The sequence below is a fragment of the Ostrea edulis genome, chromosome 2, assembly GCF_947568905.1.
Source record: "Ostrea edulis chromosome 2, xbOstEdul1.1, whole genome shotgun sequence".
NCBI classification, from domain to species: Eukaryota; Metazoa; Mollusca; class Bivalvia; order Ostreida; family Ostreidae; genus Ostrea; species Ostrea edulis.
The window spans coordinates 27,129,889-27,148,794 of record NC_079165.1 but is presented as its reverse complement, the minus strand read 5'-3'; the positions used below and the strand labels follow the sequence as shown (position 1 = coordinate 27,148,794).

The window sequence follows — 18,906 nt, the reverse complement described above, 5'->3', positions numbered from 1 at the left end:
TATTAACAATAATAATTTTCATTGACGTTGACAATGATTTATTTACATTTTAAAGCACAATAACAATTATATTGGTAAAGCGGCACATTTCATTCATATGTCGATTCAATATATCCCAGTGATCTCGAAATAAAAGACACCACAGAGTCGTCCACTTCTGCTTCATACTTAGATATTTTATTGAAAGTAGATATTAACGGCAAACTAACAACTCAACTTTATGACAAACGGAATGATTTCAGCTTCTCCATCGTCAACTTCCCATATTTATGTAGCAATATTCCATTATCACCTGCATAATTATGGTGTTTATATCTCTCACTGATTCGATACGCAAGAGCTTGTTCTTCGTATGGTCAGTTTTAATCGAAACAGGCTATACTGACAAACAAGTTGATGGTGCAGGGGTTCCAACTGCTAGTCTAGTTTTAAAAAGTCAGCATTTCACAAATTATATCGTCGATTCGTTAATAACGATCTAGTTCGTCAATACAACCTATCATTGGGTCAAACGCTGTCTGACGTGTTTCATACCGATTGTTAGGCCGTTCTTGGCACACTGATTTTGACTACGAATAACTCCGTTTACCTGATCAAGATATATATATATATATATATAGGGCTCATTACGGCGGATGTGACTGGTTGACAGGAGATGATTACTCCTCCTAGGCACCTGATCCCACCTCTGGTATATCCAGGGGTCCGTGGTTGCTCAACTCTCTATGTTGTATTGCTTATAGGAATTATGAGCAAATTCTATGATCGTTATTTAAATAACGATCTAGTTTGCCAATACAACCAGTGGCGGATTTATGGTGGGTCCCCCTCAAATTTTCAAATTTAAGGTAAATCGCGGTATACATCTTGTTTTGGAAAATGTACTAAACGATAAAAGAAACAATAATTTCTTCCACTCCAGGAGAAATAAATGACAAAATCTTTTTGATTTCTTGATTACTTTATTAGGAGAACTTAATTTTTTTCCCCAAAAAACCCCTTAAAATTTGTGTCATTTTATTAATTTCACCTTATTAAAATGAGAGAAAATAGTACAAATGACTAAATAGGAGAAATATTTCAAGCCCCATAAAATCTGTAAAATTCAGGAGCTTGGAACCGGGGACTTCGCCCCCTGGACCCCCACCAGGGCTTCGCCCTGGACCCACTGCCTCATAAAGTGGCGCCCCCCCGTAACCGCAATTCCTGGATCCGCCCCTGACAACCTATCATTGTATCAAATGCTGTCTAACGTGTTTCATGCCAATTGTTTGGCCGTTCTTGGCACACTGATTTTGATTACGGATAACTCAATTTACCTGATCTTGATATAGGGCTCACGGCGGGTGTGACTATACGGTTGACAGGGGGTGCTTACTCCTCCTAGGCATCTAGCTCATCCCTCCTCTGGTATATCTAGGGGCCCGTGTTTGCCCAACTCTCTATTTTGTATTGCTTACAGGAGTTATGAGATTGATCACTGTTCGTTATCTTCACCTTTCATTGATCATTGTTCGTTATCTTCACCTTTCACTGCATGTTAATAAATCTACTCAAAATGTTCGTTTTCGATTGGTAAGAATAAATATTTCAACTAATTGATCGATAGAATATAACGAATCGTTTGATATTTGAGTAAAAAATGTAATAAAGATTCAAACTCAATTCTTCAGCAATTCTTGTATTTTCAATCATATTTCATTTGTTAGAACTACAATATTCATATTTCATTAAAATCTTGAATTTGACTGACAATTTTATTAGGGTATCATTTCTAAAGAATTCAATATATTTTTTGAAAATACATACATATAATATCTATTGAGTCTCTAATTTGGTCCATTCGGATCGCCATATTTGGGTCCATTTGGAGGTCCTTATCGAGGTTATACCTCCCATTTGGGTAAATCGACCCACCGCCTTTTAGGGTGGGTGTAAATGTAGTCCGGGACATATGTCCCGGGACATATGTCCCGCGATGTCCGATATTGATATTCGCCGATTTAACGTTTTATGTTAGTTTTTCGTTAAATATCTTACTAAATGTGTTTTAAGACAATCACCAAGTGTCTTCATTGTGAATTTGATGCATGAAAATTCCCTAATTATTTGATAAATGACTTTTATTTATTCTTTTGGGTGTAAAAGTAGTCCCGAAAATTTTACGAATAAAACGCATTTCCGGTTTTTGTTTCCGCCTTGTTTATGCACAAAACATTTATAACCTTTACGTAGTGTGTCCTGTTGATAATCATAAGACACCCTTATTTCTAGTCATTTTGTTTGATTAAACAAATTAATCTGATAAACGGTTTTTAAACCCACCTTTCCCTCGGGATATCGCAGCTAATTGGGATATTAATTTAAAAACCGGACTGAGATGAAAACATTAAATCCGCATTCAGGTAAGGGCTGGCAATACGGCGGTATTTATCATTAATATTTATAATATAATATATCACTTCGTTACAAACTCAAAATAATCTAGCAACAATGCTAATGTACATGTATTTCATAGAAGTTAAATGTAATGTAATTTATATATAATATCGTGGAAGGATCAATAATTGAACAACTATTGCATGGCGGTTTTTGGCCGTAAGTTAATAAGACATGTAAAGAATGTCTCATTTAATTACGTTGTCCAGTTCTTGCTACCTATAACTGGAAAATCAACAAGCATATTGTTCATACATTTTAATTTTCAATATTGGTGGGGGGGGGGGGAATTCGGCACCCAATGACGTTAAAGAATTTGGCCATTCAATTTCAATGCTCACCATTTTCATATGTGTGTATCTGCATTATAATTGATTTTGGTTGATTTAGAGAAATGGTGGTCGCCAACCTTTGTCTTACAAAGTAAAACAGGGTTATCAATTTACTTCTCATCGTTAAATCATGTGCGCGCTTCTGCATTTGAATAATTATTTTAGATGATCATTAATCTTGATAGCAGCGCTCATTTAATGTCAATAATTAGTAAAACCATGTATATTGATTAATAGTAATGCTAGAATTTAGTATTTACCTTACACACTTTTAATAATATTGAAGAGAAAATTTCAAATATTTATATTCATATTCGCTTCAAAATGATACATGTAAATATATTCCATAGAGAGGACAGCTGGATATTCAACAAGACATATCTTTTCATTATTTATTGACCTATTATTACTCATAATATTTTGAATATACCAATTATAATCAAACTTTCTTATTAAACGTACTCTTTAAAACACTTGCCTAGCTATTCATAAAACGGGTTCAAACTGTCACCTTGTTCCGGTTTTATTTTTACACTCTTTCGTATCGGATCAACCATCGAAGCGATGTCCCATAGAAAGAAGGACGAGCATTCATATAACAAGTGGAATATTTAATAAATCTTTTTGTTGTGATATAAAACAATATCCAAGCAAAATCAACAGACAAATAAAACACATTAAAACTTTATTTTAATTATGGACAAGGCAGAAACAAAAACCGGAAATGCGCTTTCTTCGTAAAATTTTCGGGACTACTTTTACACCCAAAAGAATAAATAAAAGTCATTTATTAAATAATTAGGGAATTTTCATACACCAAATTCACAATGAAGACACTTGGTGTTGTCTTAAAACACATTTAGTAAGATATTTAACGAAAAACTAACATAAAACGTTAAATCGGCGAATATCAATATTGGACATCACGGGACATATGTCCCGGGACATATGTCCCGGACTACATTTACACCCACCCCGCCTTTTACCCAGCCCTTCAATTACTTCCGGTTTATGGTTTACGATGGCCTAAGTCAAGCTAGCGGACAATAAGCTAGCGGCCAATAAGGATTTTCCCTAATATTTATCACTTAGAAAAGGTACGTATAACGAACCCGACAAAAAAGTACTCTCAATATACGGCGCCTAGCGCCTAAACTAGGACTTGTGCCACTTAGGTGACCACAGGGCATTTTAGGGCATTGACCCCTCTAATAGATTCTGACCCCAAAAGGGTAAGTATAGGCACCGATTTGGGGCACGGCGGCGCCAAATATACCCTATTTTTACTATCTAACTATATGCGGTAGGGGTCTAGGTACGGCGCCTAGCGCCTAAACTAGGACTTGTGCCACTTAGGTGACCACAGGGCATTTTAGGGTATTGAACCCTCTAATAGATTCTGACCCCAAAAGGGTAAGTATAGGCACCGATTTGGGGCACGGCGGCGCCAAATATACCCTATTTTTACTATCTAACTATATGCGGTAGGGGTCTAGGTACGGCGCCTAGCGCCTAAACTAGGACTTGTGCCACTTAGGTGACCACAGGGCATTTTAGGGCATTGACCCCTCTAATAGATTCTGACCCCAAAAGGGTAAGTATAGGCACCGATTTGGGGCACGGCGGCGCCAAATATACCCTATCTAACTATATGCGGTAGGGGTCTAGGTACGGCGCCTAGCGCCTAAACTAGGACTTGTGCCACTTAGGTGACCACAGGGCATTTTAGGGTATTGACCCCTCTAATAGATTCTGACCCCAAAAGGGTAAGTATAGGCACCGATTTGGGGCACGGCGGCGCCAAATATACCCTATTTTTACTATCTAACTATATGCGGTAGGGGTCTAGGTACGGCGCCTAGCGCCTAAACTAGGACTTGTGCCACTTAGGTGACCACAGGGCATTTTAGGGCATTGACCCCTCTAATAGATTCTGACCCCAAAAGGGTAAGTATAGGCACCGATTTGGGGCACGGCGGCGCCAAATATACCCTATCTAACTATATGCGGTAGGGGTCTAGGTACGGCGCCTAGCGCCTAAACTAGGACTTGTGCCACTTAGGTGACCACAGGGCATTTTAGGGCATTGACCCCTCTAATAGATTCTGACCCCAAAAGGGTAAGTATAGGCACCGATTTGGGGCACGGCGGCGCCAAATATACCCTATCTAACTATATGCGGTAGGGGTCTAGGTACGGCGCCTAGCGCCTAAACTAGGACTTGTGCCACTTAGGTGACCACAGGGCATTTTAGGGCATTGACCCCTCTAATAGATTCTGACCCCAAAAGGGTAAGTATAGGCACCGATTTGGGGCACGGCGGCGCCAAATATACCCTATCTAACTATATGCGGTAGGGGTCTAGGTACGGCGCCTAGCGCCTAAACTAGGACTTGTGCCACTTAGGTGACCACAGGGCATTTTAGGGCATTGACCCCTCTAATAGATTCTGACCCCAAAAGGGTAAGTATAGGCACCGATTTGGGGCACGGCGGCGCCAAATATACCCTATTTTTACTATCTAACTATATGCGGTAGGGGTCTAGGTACGGCGCCTAGCGCCTAAACTAGGACTTGTGCCACTTAGGTGACCACAGGGCATTTTAGGGTATTGAACCCTCTAATAGATTCTGACCCCAAAAGGGTAAGTATAGGCACCGATTTGGGGCACGGCGGCGCCAAATATACCCTATTTTTACTATCTAACTATATGCGGTAGGGGTCTAGGTACGGCGCCTAGCGCCTAAACTAGGACTTGTGCCACTTAGGTGACCACAGGGCATTTTAGGGCATTGACCCCTCTAATAGATTCTGACCCCAAAAGGGTAAGTATAGGCACCGATTTGGGGCACGGCGACGCCAAATATACCCTATCTAACTATATGCGGTAGGGGTCTAGGTACGGCGCCTAGCGCCTAAACTAGGACTTGTGCCACTTAGGTGACCACAGGGCATTTTAGGGTATTGAACCCTCTAATAGATTCTGACCCCAAAAGGGTAAGTATAGGCACCGATTTGGGGCACGGCGGCGCCAAATATACCCTATCTAACTATATGCGGTAGGGGTCTAGGTACGGCGCCTAGCGCCTAAACTAGGACTTGTGCCACTTAGGTGACCACAGGGCATTTTAGGGCATTGACCCCTCTAATAGATTCTGACCCCAAAAGGGTAAGTATAGGCACCGATTTGGGGCACGGCGGCGCCAAATATACCCTATCTAACTATATGCGGTAGGGGTCTAGGTACGGCGCCTAGCGCCTAAACTAGGACTTGTGCCACTTAGGTGACCACAGGGCATTTTAGGGTATTGACCCCTCTAATAGATTCTGACCCCAAAAGGGTAAGTATAGGCACCGATTTGGGGCACGACGGCGCCAAATATACCCTATTTTTACTATCTAACTATATGCGGTAGGGGTCTAGGTACGGCGCCTAGCGCCTAAACTAGGACTTGTGCCACTTAGGTGACCACAGGGCATTTTAGGGCATTGACCCCTCTAATAGATTCTGACCCCAAAAGGGTAAGTATAGGCACCGATTTGGGGCACGGCGGCGCCAAATATACCCTATCTAACTATATGCGGTAGGGGTCTAGGTACGGCGCCTAGCGCCTAAACTAGGACTTGTGCCACTTAGGTGACCACAGGGCATTTTAGGGTATTGACCCCTCTAATAGATTCTGACCCCAAAAGGGTAAGTATAGGCACCGATTTGGGGCACGACGGCGCCAAATATACCCTATTTTTACTATCTAACTATATGCGGTAGGGGTCTAGGTACGGCGCCTAGCGCCTAAACTAGGACTTGTGCCACTTAGGTGACCACAGGGCATTTTAGGGCATTGACCCCTCTAATAGATTCTGACCCCAAAAGGGTAAGTATAGGCACCGATTTGGGGCACGGCGGCGCCAAATATACCCTATCTAACTATATGCGGTAGGGGTCTAGGTACGGCGCCTAGCGCCTAAACTAGGACTTGTGCCACTTAGGTGACCACAGGGCATTTTAGGGCATTGACCCCTCTAATAGATTCTGACCCCAAAAGGGTAAGTATAGGCACCGATTTGGGGCACGGCGGCGCCAAATATACCCTATTTTTACTATCTAACTATATGCGGTAGGGGTCTAGGTACGGCGCCTAGCGCCTAAACTAGGACTTGTGCCACTTAGGTGACCACAGGGCATTTTAGGGTATTGAACCCTCTAATAGATTCTGACCCCAAAAGGGTAAGTATAGGCACCGATTTGGGGCACGGCGGCGCCAAATATACCCTATTTTTACTATCTAACTATATGCGGTAGGGGTCTAGGTACGGCGCCTAGCGCCTAAACTAGGACTTGTGCCACTTAGGTGACCACAGGGCATTTTAGGGCATTGACCCCTCTAATAGATTCTGACCCCAAAAGGGTAAGTATAGGCACCGATTTGGGGCACGGCGACGCCAAATATACCCTATCTAACTATATGCGGTAGGGGTCTAGGTACGGCGCCTAGCGCCTAAACTAGGACTTGTGCCACTTAGGTGACCACAGGGCATTTTAGGGTATTGAACCCTCTAATAGATTCTGACCCCAAAAGGGTAAGTATAGGCACCGATTTGGGGCACGGCGGCGCCAAATATACCCTATCTAACTATATGCGGTAGGGGTCTAGGTACGGCGCCTAGCGCCTAAACTAGGACTTGTGCCACTTAGGTGACCACAGGGCATTTTAGGGTATTGAACCCTCTAATAGATTCTGACCCCAAAAGGGTAAGTATAGGCACCGATTTGGGGCACGGCGGCGCCAAATATACCCTATCTAACTATATGCGGTAGGGGTCTAGGTACGGCGCCTAGCGCCTAAACTAGGACTTGTGCCACTTAGGTGACCACAGGGCATTTTAGGGCATTGACCCCTCTAATAGATTCTGACCCCAAAAGGGTAAGTATAGGCACCGATTTGGGGCACGGCGGCGCCAAATATACCCTATCTAACTATATGCGGTAGGGGTCTAGGTACGGCGCCTAGCGCCTAAACTAGGACTTGTGCCACTTAGGTGACCACAGGGCATTTTAGGGTATTGACCCCTCTAATAGATTCTGACCCCAAAAGGGTAAGTATAGGCACCGATTTGGGGCACGACGGCGCCAAATATACCCTATTTTTACTATCTAACTATATGCGGTAGGGGTCTAGGTACGGCGCCTAGCGCCTAAACTAGGACTTGTGCCACTTAGGTGACCACAGGGCATTTTAGGGCATTGACCCCTCTAATAGATTCTGACCCCAAAAGGGTAAGTATAGGCACCGATTTGGGGCACGGCGGCGCCAAATATACCCTATTTTTACTATCTAACTATATGCGGTAGGGGTCTAGGTACGGCGCCTAGCGCCTAAACTAGGACTTGTGCCACTTAGGTGACCACAGGGCATTTTAGGGTATTGAACCCTCTAATAGATTCTGACCCCAAAAGGGTAAGTATAGGCACCGATTTGGGGCACGGCGGCGCCAAATATACCCTATTTTTACTATCTAACTATATGCGGTAGGGGTCTAGGTACGGCGCCTAGCGCCTAAACTAGGACTTGTGCCACTTAGGTATACTTGACACGTTTCCCTAAATTATTTCATAAATTTTTACACATGTAATATCCCTTCAAATATGAGATATTTTTATTTTTTGAGAAAGTTGACCGGGTCTATAGTACGAAACTATCCCTTTCACACCGTGCCAAATCTGATGTACATTAATTCGTACGAATATTTGTCGTGTATCAATGAATACTCGATAGACCAGTGTTTGATGTTTGAAATGAAATGGGCCCTGTTTGAGGACCCACGTGGTTGGCGCAGACACGTGTCTTTGTTATGATTTACGTAAAAATCATAAATATGTTCAATCATACAATGAGAGAAAAATTAATCAGGTCTAATAATGTAAAATAAATTTGGATTTTTTCAGTAATGCCGTATTAATTCTATGTATAAACACCAAAGTAGTTTTATGCAAAGTACCACGTTTTACAATCACTTTATTTGCATGACCAGGGGTGGATCCAGAAATTGGGGTTAGAAGGCGCAACTTCATGATGCAGGGGTCGGGGTGGGGGAGGGGGGTGCACCTTGAGACCCCCAGTGGGTCCAGGGCTAAGCCCTGGTGGAGGCTCCCGGAACCTCCTAGATTTTACGGATTTTACAGATTTTATTGGGCTTCAAATATGTCTTCTATGTGGAAATGTTTACTATTTTCTGTCATTTTTGATAGAGGGAAATCAACAAAATGACGCAAATTTTAAGGGGTTTTGGAAAAAATGTAAGTTCTCCCAATAAAAGTAATTCAATAAATCAAAAGATTTTGTCATTTATTGCTCTGAGAGAGGAATGAATTATTGCTTTTTTTATCGTTTACATTTTTCTAAACAAGAGACCACGATTTACCTTAAATCCGCCACTAATGACCCCCTCCCCAACGTACTAGATTGTTATTTCTAAATCATTGGAGGATGTTCTATTTCAGAACGGAATTGTTTAAATTCTTGATACTCCATTTGAAAATTTAGCAGAACGTAGTATTCATCATTCCATGGAATTTTGTGACATGTGCACTTCCAGCATGTGTAGATATTGATATAAAAATAACAGATTTATATGAAGTAAACCTAATTATTAGTAAATTTTGAAAGATGATGGACATAATGTATTTAGATATGTATTTAGGAATTTCATCGCACAATATTCGTTTTTTTTTTTCAATGCTACTGTTCTATGGAGCGCCAAATTAACATACACTCAAATAATTGAAGATATCTTATTCAATTATTGCTCTCTTTCATTGAATTAATGCGCGCATTAAATCAATTATTGCTTTCATCAAATGAATTAATGCACGCTTCAATTCAATTATTGCTCTCCTCAAATGAATTAATGCGCGCATCCATTGAATTAATGAGAGCAATAATTGATTTAATGTGCACATTAATTCAATTATTGCTCTCTTCAATTCAATTGATGCGCGCATCAATGCAATTGAATTAATAAGAGCAATAATGGAATTCAATTATTGTTCTCTTCAATTCATTTGATGAGGGCATCAATTTCGTAGAAATATTGCTCGCAATAATTAATTTAGAGCTCGATATAAATAATTTGATGATCTCTTTAATTCAATTGAAGATATCTTTAATTATTTACAATGCTTTTGTATAAGGAATTAATGCGCGCATCAATTCTTTAAAAGAGAGCAACGATTCAATTAAAGAGATCATTAATTCAATTTTGGATATGTTGAGTTGAAGATATCTTTAATTATATAGTTGCTCTCTCTAAAAGAATTATTGCTCTCTTCAAATAAATTAAAGATATTAATTCAATTGAAGAGAGCCATATTAGAATTAATGCGCGCATTAAATCAATTATTGCTCTTATCAATTGATTTAATGCGCACAGTATATCAATTATTGCTCTCTTCAATGAAATTGTAGTGCATCAATTCAATTGTCGATAGCATTAATTCATTTGAAGAGATCATTAATTAAATCAAAGTGCGCATCAATTCAGCTGAAGAATTATTGCTATCATCAATTCAATTAATGTGAGCAATAATTCAGAATTGAAGATATCATTAATTATTTGAAGAGATCTTTTAATTAAATTGTTGCGCGCATCAAATGAATTGATGATATCTTCAAATAATTGAAGATATCTTCCATTATTTCAGTTTATGTTAATATGGCGCTCCATACTGTTCAGACCTATCAATATCAAAAGAGTAGTGTGACTCATGTCATATTAATAAATGTTATATCAGCAAAACTATGCCAGTAAACACGCTCAAAATCAACGTTATTTTCTATAAAGGATACTGACACAAATATTTGCAAGGTTTGAAAATTTAGGAAATTGTAAAACATTTATTTCAATTTCAAAACATTATTGTATGTCACTTTGCAATTATTAAGAGATAAGTATATTTTAATAAAAGTAAATGAAAAGTTAACCAGAGGATTCTTAAGAGCTACTTACTCAGACCTACATTTTTGCAGTTACTCCCCTTACACCGGAAGTTGGTGGCGCGCTTACCATTGCGGTCCTAAATAGTAAAGCTTACGTTACCAAATTCTTCATTATGCTTAGTTTTAACAGGTTGTATTATATCTATGATAAAAACAAGGTTTAGTTTCTCCTTTTTTATGGAGAAAACATTTGAAAATGTGCACTTCGTATCACTCAATCACTGCCACGCAGGAGCGTAACTTCAATTGATGATGATGATGATGACGATGATGATAATTATATATATATATATATATATATATATATATATTCTACATGGCATCAAGATGATAGAAAATTATAGGAACATGTCTGAATTACTTCAGTGTACATTTCAGATATGATAGATTATTTTTGTTGGCTTTCATATGAAACTGGAGAAAGGTCCATTAACCCCTTACGTGGCAGATACGCAATTTTAGGCATCTCTGATAGAGTATGTGGAAGATTTATTTAAAGTCTAAAATTAAGGGTTCTCGGAGATGGTCCCCCGAAACACCCCTCCCGCACCTAACCCTCGCCACCTTCGGCGCTTCAGTGAAACTTTCGGTTCTACACATTTTAACAGTCCTAGCTACGACTTGGCTGAAGTTAGCAGCCACAAACCAGCATCCAATAAGACCATAAAAGCTAGCAGCCAATAAGAAAGTTCAACAAAGTACTTCGAGTACTCAGACGGAATACTAAAAGGTAACACATAATAAATCAGAATTGATCATTTTTCAAACAATTAATTAACAAATTTTTAATTACCAAGTTTCATACTTGAAGGCTATTGAGCTCACCTGAAAGTTCCTGACGTTACATCACATGAACGTTAATAAGAAAATAATGATTGAAGAGTCCACAAAAGGAGTATGCAGACAAGGAAGTGGACCCCTACGACTATCATTTTTCGCCCTCGGTTTGGGGTTGTAGGGGTACCTCCTGGGGCCACCAAACGGTGAGACCACTTAAGACCTCTCTAATAAATGACTATATGGTGTTGGAATAAAACAAAACTGACAAAAGACTAGAGAACAATGAAGTCAAACATATAGAACCTTTAAAAGGGGTCACATAGGCCTCTGAGGGTAAATAATCTCACCTTAAAGTTCCTAGTTTTACTTTATGTAGGGTCTTAATGATGGCTAATAACAACTTAATCTTTGAAGAGTCCACAAAAAGATTATGCAGACAAGAAAGGGGACCCCTCCCCTAGGCTATTATCTTCCACCCTCAGTTTGGGGCGGTAGGGGTACCACCTTGGTCCTACCAGGAGCAGGGCCCCTATTCAGACTTCCCTAATAATTGAATATTGGGTGATTAAAGAATATAAAGCTGATAGACGGGTAGAAAACAACAGTCAAACATATAGAACGCTTAAAAGGGTCACATAGGGTATAAAGTACAATTGAGCTCACCTGAAAGTTTCTAATTTTACGTCATGTAGGGTCATAATGAAGGTTAATAACAACTTAATGTTTGAAGAGTCCGCTAAAAGGGTATACAGGCAAGAAAAGGGACCCCCTGGGGTAACATTTTCCGCCCTCAATTTGGGGCTGTTGGGGTCGCACCATGTGCCTTCCGAGTATCGGTCCATTTTCAGACCTCTTTAATCATTGACTGTGGTGTACTTTATCGACGCCAAACTCCAGGCCATGGACGTATATCTATGGGTGATTGCAAAGTTGTAGTTTCCATGCAGTGCGCTGGTCCGCCGCATAATCCAGGAATTGAAACTTAATTGTACAGATTCTACATGTAGTAACAAAGAAAGAGATCGAAGGGTATATCGAATAATGAAACTGTTGGCATGTATTCTATATACACTGAATTTACATTTGTTTAAAACAAGTAAAGAATTACCCATAATTCTCAATAAAACCAATTAAATAAAGACTAAGAGGAATACATTCTAAAAAATGAAATATGAACAACCAGAAACTTCTTTAGGTCATAGAGATAATTTCCATAACAATTATTGAAATAATGTATATTTGGGGCCTCTGTGCCCCAAAATGGTGCCTCTATTAACCTTTTGAGGTAAGTTCCTATTAAAAAGGCCAATACCCTGAATGCCCTGTGGTCATCTGAGTGGCACAAGTCCTAGTTTGGGCGCTAGGCTCCCAACTTAAAGCTCTATCGTATTGTTTGAAAGTGCACAATAACTTGTTTCAATCCCTCATATCTAGTAAATGGAATCTGAATTGAGTAATCATTTGTGATACTCTGGTAGCTGATAAATTGCCTTTTGTATCTAATAAATCATGTACATGTATTTTATGAAACCCTTTGTCATATCTTGTGGAATCTTTGTGAGAATGTCAACAAATCAACTGAATATGAACGATACAACACTGGCATCCTCATTGCATTTCACAAGCTAACATGAAGAACACAATGCTTTTTCCATACAATGTCATATTTATTATCAAAATGAATACTCATTGTATCTGAAATACACGAGGAAATTTAATGAAGAACTTAATAATATTAAATGATACAGTTTTTCTCCTTTACGCCATTCGAGTAAATTTTGACTTAGTTAATTAACTACCTTAGGAATACAACGACGTCAAAATGACGTTACAATGTAAATGCATTCATTTCATTGCTATATTTAGAAGCCCGTAGAAAGAAATCGCGTAGAGGAAATTGGATAAAATTAATTGTTTTAGAAAGCAGATTTTGAAGCCTTTTGACCCCCAAAAGATTTTAAATTTTGGAAACAGGGCCATTTTTCATGATTTCTGGCTTTAGTTTTTATAAGTTGCTATATCCACTGTAAACTTGGTTTGGGAATTTTGATAGAAATAAACTTTTCACCATTGTAATTTATCCTATGGGAGAAATATATCTTTTTGACCATTGGGTTATTTCTTACTAAATAGCTGTAAGCCTGTTATCAAAATTAAGCTTTATTATACCTCGAACTGTGAATGGTTCTCTTCTCTATTGTAATCCAGTATGACTACAGAAAGTATCTTCAGTATTAATTATAGAGACAATCCAAACAAATTTGGTTTTGGAAATATTGGGTTTTAAACCTGAAAATTTAGAAAATTGAAATAGTAGATCAAGAGCACTTTTTAGACTTTTTTCTAATCCATCCAAAAATAAAACTGTCATTTGCATATTGTATTAAACAAATTCTTTCTTTATTTTAATGCCCCTGATATTTTTGTTTTGTAGTATCATATGGCCTAAATTTCGACACAAAGGTTGCATAAATAAGGAGATATTGGATCACCTTGACGACAACCGCTGCCAATTTTAAAGAATTATGAAAAAACACCGTTTTGAATAACACATAATTTAGCTTTATTGTATAACACTGATACCCATTTGATAAGATCACGGCCAAAATTTTAAAAACAATATGGTTTTGTACATAAAAAAAATATATTTACGGTGCCTTTGCTTACCCTTTTCAGGTCAGATCATATTAGGGAGTTGAATACCTAAATTGGGCTGTAATCACATGTGTGGCACAAGTCCAAGTTTAGGCGGTTCATCTAGGCACCCTAACTAAACCTCTATTGCATAGTCATATATTGCAAATAGGATATATTTGGCGTCTCCCTACCCCAAAATGGTGCCAATACTTACCCTTTTGAGGCCAGATCCTATTAGAGGGGTCAAAGCCCTAAAACACCCTGTGGTCACTTGAGTGGCACAAGTCCTAGTTTAGGCGCTAGGCGCCGTACCTAGACCCCTATCGCATATAGTCAAATAGTAAAAATAGGGTATATTTGGCGTCTCCGTACACCAAATCGGTGTCTATAATTACCCTTTTTGGGTCAGAATCTATTAGAGGGGTCAATGCCCTAAAATGCCCTGTGGTCACCTAAGTGGCACAAGTCCTAGTTTAGGCGCTAGGCGCCGTACCTAGACCCCTACCGCATATAGTTAGATAGGGTATATTTGGCGCCGCCGTGCCCCAAATCGGTGCCTATACTTACCCTTTTGGGGTCAGAATCTATTAGAGGGGTCAATACCCTAAAATGCCCTGTGGTCACCTAAGTGGCACAAGTCCTAGTTTAGGCGCTAGGCGCCGTACCTAGACCCCTACCGCATATAGTTAGATAGGGTATATTTGGCGCCGCCGTGCCCCAAATCGGTGCCTATACTTACCCTTTTGGGGTCAGAATCTATTAGAGGGGTCAATGCCCTAAAATGCCCTGTGGTCACCTAAGTGGCACAAGTCCTAGTTTAGGCGCTAGGCGCCGTACCTAGACCCCTACCGCATATAGTTAGATAGTAAAAATAGGGTATATTTGGCGCCACCGTGCCCCAAATCGGTGCCTATACTTACCCGTTTGGGGTCAGAATCTATTAGAGGGGTCAATGCCCTAAAATTCCCTGTGGTCACCTAAGTGGCACAAGTCCTAGTTTAGGCGCTAGGCGCCGTACCTAGACCCCTACCGCATATAGTTAGATAGGGTATATTTGGCGCCGCCGTGCCCCAAATCGGTGCCTATACTTACCCTTTTGGGGTCAGAATCTATTAGAGGGGTCAATGCCCTAAAATGCCCTGTGGTCACCTAAGTGGCACAAGTCCTAGTTTAGGCGCTAGGCGCCATACCTAGACCCCTACCGCATATAGTTAGATAGGGTATATTTGGCGCCGCCGTGCCCCAAATCGGTGCCTATACTTATCCTTTTGGGGTCAGAATCTATTAGAGGGGTCAATGCCCTAAAATGTCCTGTGGTCACTTAAGTGGCACAAGTCCTAGTTTAGGCGCTAGGCGCCGTACCGAGACCCCTACCGCATATAGTTAGATAGGGTATATTTGGCGCCGCCGTGCCCCAAATCGGTGCCTATACTTACCCGTTTGGGGTCAGAATCTATTAGAGGGGTCAATGCCCTAAAATGTCCTGTGGTCACCTGAGTGACACATGCCCTAGTTTAGGCGCTAGGCGCCGTATATTGAGAGTACTTTTTTGTCGGGTTCGTTATACGTACATTTTCTAAGCGATAAATATTAGGAAAAATCCTTATTGGCCGCTAGCTTATTGTCCGCTAGCTTGACTTTAGTTTTACGATGGACGTGGAGGACGAAAACATTCTCGCCGGGATCTTTAAAGATTCCTTTCCGGAGAACTGGCAGGAGAATTCGGAATTTCTGCAGTACCTCAGTGAGTTAAGTTCCTATGGAGTCCAAAAGCTATCACTGGAACCTGATAATCTGGCAGAGGAAAAGAACGAGATTCTGCAAGCCACGCAGAATTTGGCCTTCCAACACTACAAAACCTTTATACAGACCGCCGAATGTTCCAGAGATATCTTCAAAGATTTTCAGATAGTGGAGAAACATGTTGAAGACTTACTGGATAAGTTACCCCAGTTTAGTGAGGAATGCAATGGCGTTATGCAGAAAGCCCAAGACATTAACGCCAGTCGTCGCATGAACAACCTGACATTGCAGCGTCATACACAGCTCCTGGAAATCCTAGAGATGCCTCAGTTAATGGACACCTGTGTAAGAAATGGTTACTACGAAGAGGCACTGGAACTTGCGGCACATGTCAAACGGTTAGAGAAAAAACACGGCACTATTTCCATCATCGACACAATAGTCTCAGAAGTGAGGGGTTCCACCCAGCTGATGCTTAATCAACTCATCCAACAGCTGCGAACCAACATCCAGCTCCCTGCCTGCTTACGTGTAATTGGTTACATTCGACGGATGGATGTATTCACGGAAACTGAACTTCGAATCAAGTTTCTTCAGGCCAGGAATATGTGGTTTCAGGGAATGCTGGATGTGATTCCGAGAGAAGACCCTTATACTCACATCACTAAAACAATAGAGACCAGTCGGGTACATCTCTTTGACATTATTACACAGTATAGAGCAATTTTCTCTGATGATGACCCACTTCTGAGTACAAAGAAAGATGACTCTGTATGTGAAGCGTCTTTATTTCATGGATGGGTGGTTCACAAAATCTCCGAATTCCTGGCAACTTTGGAGCAGGATCTAATGATGGGCATAGGTGAAAGACTAGACTCCATTTTAGGACAGTGCATGTACTTTGGACTCTCTTTCAGTCGAGTCGGTGCTGACTTTCGAGGTTTGCTGGCTCCAATCTTCCAAAATGCAGCTGTCATGGGATTCCAAAATATACTCACAGAGGCTAATAAAAGATTTGCGTTAGACATGCAGTCCTACAATCTGTTGGCCCAGACAAACACTGTAGGGTCAGTCCCTTACAGTGCTCAAGGGAGTGAACTTAACCCTCCAGCGATTCTCTTGGATTACTCCCCTTTGGCTGTGTATTGCAACCATATTCTGAGTGGATTTAATGAACTGCGTTTGTGTGCCCCAATATCTGTTGCACATGAAGTGGCGGAGGCCCTGAAAGGTTCCCTCTTGGAAGTGAACAATGTCATCCTTTCTTTCCACAGAACCGAGGAGGCAACATTTGATAAAAGAGAACAGGAGAAATTTGCAAAGTTCTGTGATGTGTATGGTGAGACTCTTCTACCATATGTAAACAAATGTCTCCAAGCATTATTTCCTCCTCATCAGTTCTATGCCTTTATTGGAGTCCAAGTGAATATATTTGATATCAAAACTGTCATGAACAGAATAAAACATTTGATGCCAGATAAGGAGGCGGTAGACAGCGCTGATGAATCTAATGCACAGCCTCAGAATGCTAGTGAAGCAGAATCAACAGAGAGGAAAGTGGACAATTCTCTCACTGGTCATCAAGCTCCAGACCAGGAGGTTGTTCCCCAGGGCGAGGGTAACCACCCCACGATAGTCCTCCCTACCCAAGAAACAGAGTCGGACTCGGAGACTCCGGGTAAAGTCGTGTTCACCACTAGTAGCTGTGAGCACAGCGAACATAGCGATATCGAGTGAGATGACAATATTGTGTAAATACTGACTTTACTGAGAAATCGTTGACCTTGTTTCTAAATATTGTGGGAATCTAACTTAGTTATCTAATGTCATTTGAATGGACATTATACATGTATCATATGTATAATTTATATTGATATTTTTTTGTTGTGAAGTTACAGAATGATTTATTAAATGAAACATGTCAAATTATTTTATTGCAAGAGATTTAGTTTAGGTTTTAATTTTATGTACCATGCATATTGATATTTAATAAAGTTATCTGATGCATAATTATAGTTTTTTTTTCACATTTTAGATAAAAATAAATGTGCATATTGGTAAATTAATTGTGTGCATTGATAGTTCATATCATTAAACTTCATGTAATTATATCAGAAAGGGTTTATTCCTATTTTTAAAGAGTTGTCTTCTTTTATTAAAAAATGAGGAAATTTTCAATCCAAAGTTTTAGTACTCTTATAGGTCTCTAAGCAATCTGATTAAAATAAGATCTTTGATCCGCTCCGTTATTGTTATGTCGCTACACAAATAACAATAACTGAGCAGATCAAAGATCTTATTTTAATCAGATTGGGTCTCTAAGGGAAAAGCTATCTGACAACTTTAAATTATAACAATATCCAGCATGTGGTATATGGAGTGCCAAATTAACATAAACTCAAATAATTGAAGATATCTTCAATTATTTGAAGATATCATCAATTCAATTATTGCTCTCTTTATCAATTGAATTAATGATAGCAATAATTGATTTGATGCGTGCATTAATTCAATTATTGCTCTCTTCAATTCAATTGATGCGCACATTAATTCAATTAATGAGAGCAATAGTAGATTTGATGCACGCATTAATTCAATTATTGCTCTCTTCAATTCATTTGATGAGAGCATCAATTTAGTAGAAATATTGCTCGCAATAATTAATTTAGAGTTCGGTATAAATAATTTGATGATCTCTTTAATTTAATTGAAGATATCTTTAAATCATTTACAATGCTTTTGTATAAGGAATTTAAATGCGCGCATCAATTCTTTTAAAGAGAGCAACAATTCAATTAAAGACATCATTAATTCAATTGTGGATATGTTGAATTGAAGATATCTTTAATTATATAGTTGCTCTCTCTAAAAGAATTATTGCTCTCATCAAATGAATTAAAGATATCATTAATTCAATTGTAGAGAGCAATAATTGAATTAATGCGTGCATTAAATCAATTATTGCTCTCGTCAATTAA

General features: G+C 39.6%; 1 protein-coding gene across 1 annotated transcript; it reads left to right on the top strand.

The window, feature by feature from the left end:
* The first annotated feature begins 3,762 nt into the window (after positions 1-3,762).
* On the top strand, positions 3,763-17,938 carry LOC125681960 (conserved oligomeric Golgi complex subunit 8-like). Its single transcript, XM_056156551.1, has 2 exons — positions 3,763-3,785; positions 15,829-17,938. The coding sequence occupies exon 2, from the start codon at positions 15,836-15,838 to the stop codon at positions 17,663-17,665; it is 1,830 nt and encodes a 609-aa protein (XP_056012526.1). The 5' UTR covers positions 3,763-3,785; positions 15,829-15,835; the 3' UTR covers positions 17,666-17,938.
* Positions 17,939-18,906: the final 968 nt, after the last annotated feature.